The sequence below is a fragment of the Triticum dicoccoides genome, chromosome 7B (genome assembly GCF_002162155.2).
Source record: "Triticum dicoccoides isolate Atlit2015 ecotype Zavitan chromosome 7B, WEW_v2.0, whole genome shotgun sequence".
Lineage (NCBI taxonomy): Eukaryota > Viridiplantae > Streptophyta > Magnoliopsida > Poales > Poaceae > Triticum > Triticum dicoccoides.
In genome coordinates this window covers 437,590,183-437,597,948 of record NC_041393.1, presented here as the reverse complement: position 1 = coordinate 437,597,948, position 7,766 = coordinate 437,590,183, and the positions used below count along the sequence as shown (strand labels likewise).

Genomic DNA, 7,766 nt, shown 5'->3' with positions numbered 1-7,766 from the left:
GGTGCGGCCTAACTTAGTGTGCTTGCAAGAAACTAAGCTCGATGTAGTGGATAATTTTCTCATAATGCAATGTTGTGGCCCGTCTTTAGACGGCTTTGCTTATTTGCCGGCGGTGGACACGAGAGGTGGGATCATTCTAGCGTGGGATACCACCGTGATGATGGTGGATAATATCACGCGCGACACTAACTCCCTTACATGCTTGGTGCATCCAAAGTCTGGAGAGGAATGGTGGATCACCGTGGTATATGGGCCACAAGGCGACGACCAGAAGACCCTTTTCCTTGAGGAGTTGTGCACGAGGAGAACCACATGTCCGGGGCCGTGGATGGTTCTGGGTGACTTCAACCTAATCCTCCGCGCCTCGGAGAAGAATAATATGAATCTTAATCGGGACATGATGAACAAATTCAGAAGTTTTGTCGACAGCAATGAGTTGAAAGAGCTCTACATGCACGGACGTCGTTTCACTTGGTCCAACGAGAGAGATGACCCAATTATGACCAAAATAGACAGGATCCTCGTGTCCGTAGACTGGGAATTGGCGCGGCCTGATTATCTACTGCAGGCGCTCTCGACTAGTGTTTCGAATCATGCGCCGCTACACTTATCGACCAGTGCAACATATTGGCCGAAGAAGAGGTTTCGTTTTGAGAGCTTCTAGGTCAAATTGGAGGGTTTTGAGCAGGCGGTTCGGGAGGCCTGGGTTTGTGATCACTCCATTGTGGACCCATTCAAGAGACTAGACGCGCTCTTCCGTAATGCCGCGGTGGCGCTACAAGATTGGGGTCAGAGGAAAGTGGGGAACATCAAACTCCAGATCGCCATTGCCACACTAGTAATCCTCCGATTGGATCAAGCTATGGAATCTAGAGGGCTCACCGAGTTAGAGACGTGGCTAAGAAGAACGCTAAAGCTTGCACTTCTGGGGCTGGCGTCGCTTGAACGTACGATCGAGAGGCAAAGATCAAGACATAGATGGCTTCGCGAGGGAGACGCTAACACAAAGTTTTTCCAGTTGGTTGCGAACGGCAGGAGAGCGAAGAACTTCATACCGCAGGTTAAACGTGGAGATGAGATTGCCACTGACCAGACCCGCAAAGAAGAGATTTTCACAGAGGCCTTTCAAAACTCCCTTGGCACAGCACAGGCCAGGGATCACACGCTCAATCTTCAAGAGCTAGGCTTGGCGCAGCAAGACTTGAGCAGTTTGGACGCGCTGTTTACTGTCGAGGAGGTTTGGTCTGTTATCAGAGAGATGGCCCCGAACAGGGCCCCTGGGCCGGACGGATTCACGGCTGAATTCTACCAAAAGGCATGGTCAATTATCAAGGATGACATCATGGCAGCGCTCCTAAAGCTTTGCGTTGGGGATGACCGAGGGTTCGCCAGATTAAACCGCGCTCTGATCGTTTTGATACCCAAGAAGCAGGATGCTATGGAGGTGGGCGACTACAGACCGATTAGTCTACCACACAGTTTCTCCAAACTGTTCGCCAAGCTACTGGCTAATCGGATTAGGCCTTTCATGAAAGATTTAGTGGCTGCCAATCAGTCCGCGTTCATCCACGGAAGAAGCTTGCATGACAACTACCTCCTTGTTAAGCAAGTGGCCAGGAAGATTCATGCGAGGAAGAACAGAGGTGTGTTCCTAAAGCTCGACATATCTCGTGCCTTCGATTCCCTGTCCTGGCCCTTCTTGTTCGAAGTGCTCGGCGCCAAAGGCTTTGGAGGGAGATGTCTCAGGTGGATAGCTGTCCTGCTGCATACTTCGAGCACCAAAGTGCTAGTCAATGGAGCCCCGGGAAGAAGGATCTGGCATGCAAAAGGGCTGCGACAAGGGGACCCGGTCTCCCCGCTGCTTTTTGTCATTGCAATGGAGGTCCTCACGGCTTTGGTTTCCAAAGCCATGGCTGATGGAGTTCTAAGCTCATACATCGGAATCTCGGCGACCCAGCGACTATCTATATATGCGGATGACGTGGCGTTATTCGTCAAGCCAAACATTCAGGATCTGGGATTCGTCAGGATCGCACTGCAGCTATTTGGAGAAGCTTCGGGACTGAGGGTCAATTACAGGAAATCGTCGGCGATTTTGATCTCGGAGGACCAGGAAGACAAAGCCAGAGTGCAGAATCTGTTGCAATGCCCCATTGGAGAATTCCCGTGCAAATACCTTGGACTGCAACTGGCCATCAAGCATCTCACGAAGGCGCATTGGCAGCCCCTTTTGGATCAAGTGCGGCACTGCCTCCCGGCTTGGCAGAGGGGTCTGCTGCAGTGATCAAGCCGGCTTGTACTTGTGAAATCGGTCATCGCAGCGAGACCTGTGCATCAACTGCTCGCGATGAAGGCCCCTGGCTGGGTACTCGAGGATATTGATGGATGGATGCAAGCGCTCTTTTGGGCGGGGAAAGATCAAGTGAACGGAGGCCAATGCTTAGTGGCATGGAATACGATCTGCAAGCCGACTAGCTTCGGAGGCCTGGGAGTTAAAAACCTGAGACTGCAAGCGCTCGCACTTAGGGTGCGCTGGGAATGGATGAGGCGCACAGACCCTCAAAGACCGTGGCATGGACTGGGACTCATGGTGGATGAAGATGCGAGGCTCGTTTTCGATAGCTTGGTGCAGATCACAGTGGGCAAAGGAGACAAGATCCTGTTTTGGAGGGATCGGTGGATTCATGGATTCTCCGTCAGGGATATAGCGCCGTTGCTTGTGGCGGGAGTGGAGAAAAGGGTCAGAAACTCACGCACGGTTGCCCAGGCTTTGATAGGAGAAAGGTGGGCACTCGACGTGCAACCACAGACAACCTTCGGAGCATTGCTGCAAACAGTCCATTTGAGACATGCCATTGCGACAGTGCCGAGAGATGAGCTGCTGGAGGACACGTTCTCTTGGCCGCATGATCCATCAGGTTTATACACGGCGAGATCCACCTACATGAGGCTCAACCAGGGTACGATCGTATCACCTACAGCTGTGGCGATTTGGTGTAGCTGGGCACCATTAAAGTGCAAAATCTTTACCTGGCTTGCGGTGCAGCATCGATTGTGGACATCGGACAGACGGGTACGCCATGGCCTGCAAGATAACCCATCGCCATGCTATACTTGTTTGCAGGATGAGGACACGGCTGAGCACATCTTGGTGCAATGTGTCTATGCTAGACAAGTGTGGCATAAGTGCTTGGACACCCTGGAAATTGACATACCCCACCCCAGCAGCACGGATACTTTTGTCGGCTGGTGGCTAAGGACACGAGCTGGATTCCATGGGAAGCAAAAGCGAGGTTTCGATTCACTCATAATTGCTGCGGCTTGGTCGCTATGGAAACAGAGAAACGCTAAAGTTTTCAACAGATCGGAACAGGTTAAGGACTACAATGAGTTAGCTAGAGCCATCCTTGAGGAGATTCGCGATTGGCATATTGCAGGTGTTGGAGTGGGTGGATTAGAACGTTTTGTGAGAGATCACGATTGATCTACCGTAGGTGTGAGTGGGTGCTTGGGTGATCGATGTTCGCATTGATCGCTCGTCTCTTGTAAAACTTTTTCCCCCTTCTATAAAAATACGGTACGCTATTGGCGTACTCTCGAAAAAAAAAATTAGTTTGCTCCACATCAGCCTGTGAGTCCACCCCACCTCAAGTATTTTTTCGTCCTCCGCCACTTTCTACATAGATACTACAGACTTTCATTCCGAATCGAAGCACGAAATTTCTCTCTACAAAAAAGAAATGCAAAAAATAAAACACTCAAAATTGCGAGTACGCTGCCAAAAGCCCCAAACCCAAGCCGGCCTACAGGCTTCGCAGCGGCAGCAGGCGCACGGGGACGCCGTGGCGCGGCCGGAGGGTGAGGACGTTCACCGGCGCGTGGCGGTACTCGTCAGAGATACCGAAGCGGAAGCTCGCGAGCAGCATGGCCAGCACGATCTTGGCCTCCACCATGGCGTACGCCTGCCCGACGCAGTTGCGTGGCCCGGCCGCGAAGGGCAGGAACCGACCCGCTCCTGGCCGGGCGCGGCCGGGCGCGAACCTGTCCGGCCTGAACTCGTGCGCGTCCGCGCCCCACACGGCCTCGTCGTGGTGGATGGCCAGCAAGGGAATCCACACCGACGCGCCCCTCGGCACCCGCAGCTCGCCGCCGAGCGTGATGTCCTCGAAGGCCATCCTCGGCAGCAGCGTCGCCGGCGGGTACAGGCGCAGCGTCTCGTTGATCACCATCTGCAGCTGCACACGCATCCACGTGTTAAACATTGACGTGTACAGTGGCGCCGGAGTGCATGTGTTTCGACGGTGTCAAATGGCTTACGACGGCGAGCTTCGGGAGGTGATCTGCGGCGGGTGGAGCGTGGCCACAAACATGGGCAACCTCGGCGCGAGCCTTGTCCTGCCACTCCGGGTGCGTGGCAAGCAGCATGATGGCCCAGGTGAGGAGCAGCGCCGATGTCTCGTGGCCGGCGAAGAAGAAGGTCTTGCACTCGTCAATGATCGTCTGGGCATCGTACCCCAGCTCGCCGTGGCCGAACGCGTTCTCCTTCTTCTCCATCTCGGCCAGGAGCATCCCGAGGAGCCCCCGGCTGCACGCCTCTGCTGACGGCCTCCGCCCCTCGTCGGCGATCTCGCGGTTGCGCTGGATCGACTCCTTGAGCACCTGCTCTAGCTCCCCGTTCAGCCGTTTCATCTCTCTTCTGTACTTGCTCGGAAAATACCTAAAAAAAACCGTAGTACTCCCTCCGTTTTTATTTAGTTCGCATATTAGCTTTGGTCAGAGTCAAACTTTACAAACTTTGACCAAGTTTATATACAAAAATATTAAGATATACAATAACAAATCAACAATATTAAATTTATTATTAAATGTACTTTCACATCGTATAGATTTATTATGATAAATGTCTATATTGTTTTCTATAAACTCGGTCAAACTTTATAAAGTTTGACTTCAGTCAACTCTAATATGCAGAGTAAATAAAAATGGAGGGAGTACTACTTTAAACCACGACAGAGAAAAGGAATGCAGGATCACCATGAAAATGCACTTAGATATTTTCAAAAATGAATAAATAATTTGTGGTGAGGTGATCTTTGATTGATGACTTACTGGCTACCGGGGACCCAGAGGTAGCGGCTGGAGCGTGCGGTGAGCCGCTGAAGCTCCTCAATTAGGTGGAAGATGCGCTTGCCGGTCTCGTAGCTGGTGTCGAACTCGGTGCGCGCGATGACGTCGCCGGCGAGCCTCGTCATGTGCGCGCTCATCTCCACCTCGTTTCCGCCCCGCGCCACCGCCTCCTGCAGCGCTCGCACCGTCTGCCGCGTGCACTCCACCATGTGCCCGACCCTGCCCTTGAGCTTGTCAGCCATGAAGGCGGGGGCAACGACGTGGCGCTGGTGCGACCAGGTGGCACCGTTCGCCATGAGCAGGCCACGGCCGATGAAGTGCTTGGCGCCCTGCCGCTGCAGCCACGATTTGCCGGTCACGTGCGCATGCTTCGACGAGAGCAGCTCCCGCACCATGCCGGCGTCCGTCACGCACACCCGTGGCTCGCTCCCGTACCAGTAGACGAACAACCTCCCTGCAGATAGGAAAAACCGAGCTCCGGTCAGACTTGACACGCGGGTCATGGCCGGCCAGCGACGCGATTAACATACGTGGCCCACTGACCGAACTTCTTGGACCAGAGAACGTAGTGCGGCAGGTGGCGGCCGACGATATTGTGGCTGAGAGAGCCCATGTCCCCGGCGGTGGACTCGGCGACCAGGGCGGAGACGTCATGGAGGTTACCGACGAGAAGGCGTGGCGTGGGGCCGTGGACGCCTTGTCTGGACAAGATCCTACGGATCCTCGCCGGCGTGAGGTAGTAGCATGAGGCGGTGATCCATACAGCATTGGCCAGCAACAAGAGTGGCGATGCAACGAGCACTAGGACTATGACCGGTACCATTTTGGACAGGAACTTGTCCTTGTTTACATCTGTGCAAGTGCCACCAGGCCCCGTGCCTATATATAAACACAATGGAGTGGTATGCATGCAGCCATATGATTGGGCCAATATCAAAAAATAGGCACGATATAGCACGTTAATAGTATCACGATATAGAAGGTGTTGGTTTCTCGCATCAATTTTACATACTTTGCATACTTGTCCCATTAGGGCCTGGTTAAGCATATGCAGGCAAAAAGCCCATCATCTACATGTTCATTGGTTGTCAACATATCCTCTTCTTGCATCGTAGCAACGCCTCTATGAATGTGTTTGGTTGCTCGCATCGTTTGTGCTCATACGAGTGCACGTTGTTTGGTTGCATGCGAGTATTGAGTTCTGATTACCTTGTACCCTACTTGACGAGCTTACCTACTACTATTACACCTTACACACGATCACACCGCACACACCAATGCCACAACACTGCAATGGCGATGAACTGGATGAAGATGATGAATTTCTTCAGCCCAACTGACGATACACCTTGCCAACTTCAACACTGCTGCATGTCTGCATTCGCACAAATTTGGAGTAAGCATCTTCTGGCGCCTGCCTACTCTTAAACCCTCTGTGGTTGTTGTGCTTGTATCCTAAAGCTTGTTTATTGCAAGCTTCTCATGAACTATAAATCCCTGGAGCCCTCCTGATGAACAACCATACCACTTGTACTAGCAGTGCACAAGATCAATAGTTAAAACAACAAGCAATGGAGCAGAAGAGCAATAGTAAGCATGCATGATCATACAACATAACAAGTTCAACCTAGCACTAATATGGTGTCATCCTACCACCACATCCAAAGGAGGGTGTAATCCTACCATCGCAGCTTCGTTATCACCTTGAGGGGTCAGTATACACCACCTCACTAAAATACACAGACCATCAAATAGTTTTCAAGCCCTAGCTACACAAAATATACGTCGTCGTCGTCATCGTCGTCCTTGTCGCCATCACCATCGCCGTCGAAGATCATGCACACCGTCACCACCACTAGAAGCAACACTAGTAGTAGTGCTTTCCCAGTCAGGTCCTCAGCCAGAGCACCTTGTGGGTGTCTCCCATGGCAACAAACCCAACACCATGGGCTTTGTTGTCTAGCAGGTGGCTCCGGTCAGCCGCTAGGCTCACCTATGCCCGAGAGCCTCTGAGCTGAAGCAACCTTGGTCCATGACAACGCCATAGAGGTCAGGGTGTACGTCGACCGACTTGCTCCCCCTGATGACAGTGGCCACCTTCTTCACTGCCCGAGTCATGCTGCTGAAGACGGTCATCTCGTCCTCCATCAAGGCTCCCCTCTTGCTCTTCCTATCAAGCATTGGAACGTGCTCACCATCCTTGGGTGTCTGGGTGTCTGGATACTCGGGCATAGGTGAGCCTAGCGGCTGATCGGAGCCCAGGGCATGCTTGCCGGTTGCCATCCCGAAGGAAAAGATCAGCTGCATCTGGTGGTAGTTCTGGATGGGTGTGTTGAGGGACTCTGCATCCTTGGGGTGAGCCTAAGAAAGAAACATGACATAGTGGTTACTTAGAATGACAAAGGTTCATAGGCTTAAAAAACTGGTTAGTTAGAATGGAATGGTTTGTGAGTTAACAGCGATGTGGCCTTAGTAGTGCTCTGCCTCCAAAAGGATGGAGCAGGTGCCCTCATCCCATGAAGCATCGCTCAGGTATCTGAGCTTGGGCACGGTGATCCACCTCTGTTTACACTTCCTGAGGTGGTTGTAAACCTGGGTCGAGCTGACCTCCTATAACAAAACTCGAACACCTGCTTTGC

General features: G+C 52.5%; 1 protein-coding gene across 1 annotated transcript; it reads right to left on the bottom strand.

The window, feature by feature from the left end:
- Positions 1 to 3,543: 3,543 nt before the first annotated feature.
- Positions 3,544 to 5,963, bottom strand: LOC119335937 (cytokinin hydroxylase-like). The gene is made up of 4 exons (XM_037607982.1): positions 5,671 to 5,963; positions 5,110 to 5,581; positions 4,318 to 4,717; positions 3,544 to 4,235 (listed from the first exon to the last, which is right to left on the bottom strand). The coding sequence occupies exons 1-4, from the start codon at positions 5,948 to 5,950 to the stop codon at positions 3,804 to 3,806; spliced, it is 1,584 nt and encodes a 527-aa protein (XP_037463879.1). The 5' UTR covers positions 5,951 to 5,963; the 3' UTR covers positions 3,544 to 3,803.
- Between the last annotated feature and the right edge of the window lie 1,803 nt (positions 5,964 to 7,766).

What these genes read in the sequence shown, in the direction of transcription:
- LOC119335937 (XM_037607982.1), bottom strand. Translation starts at nt 5,950, where the DNA reads ATGGTACCGGTCATAGTCCTAGTGCTCGTTGCATCGCCACTCTTGTTG. An exon ending in TCTCTGGTCCAAGAAGTTCG is followed by an intron (nt 5,582 to 5,670) that starts GTCAGTGGGCCA and finishes TCCTATCTGCAG; the next exon opens with GGAGGTTGTTCGTCTACTGG. An exon ending in CTCTGGGTCCCCGGTAGCCA is followed by an intron (nt 4,718 to 5,109) that starts GTAAGTCATCAA and finishes GGTTTTTTTTAG; the next exon opens with GTATTTTCCGAGCAAGTACA.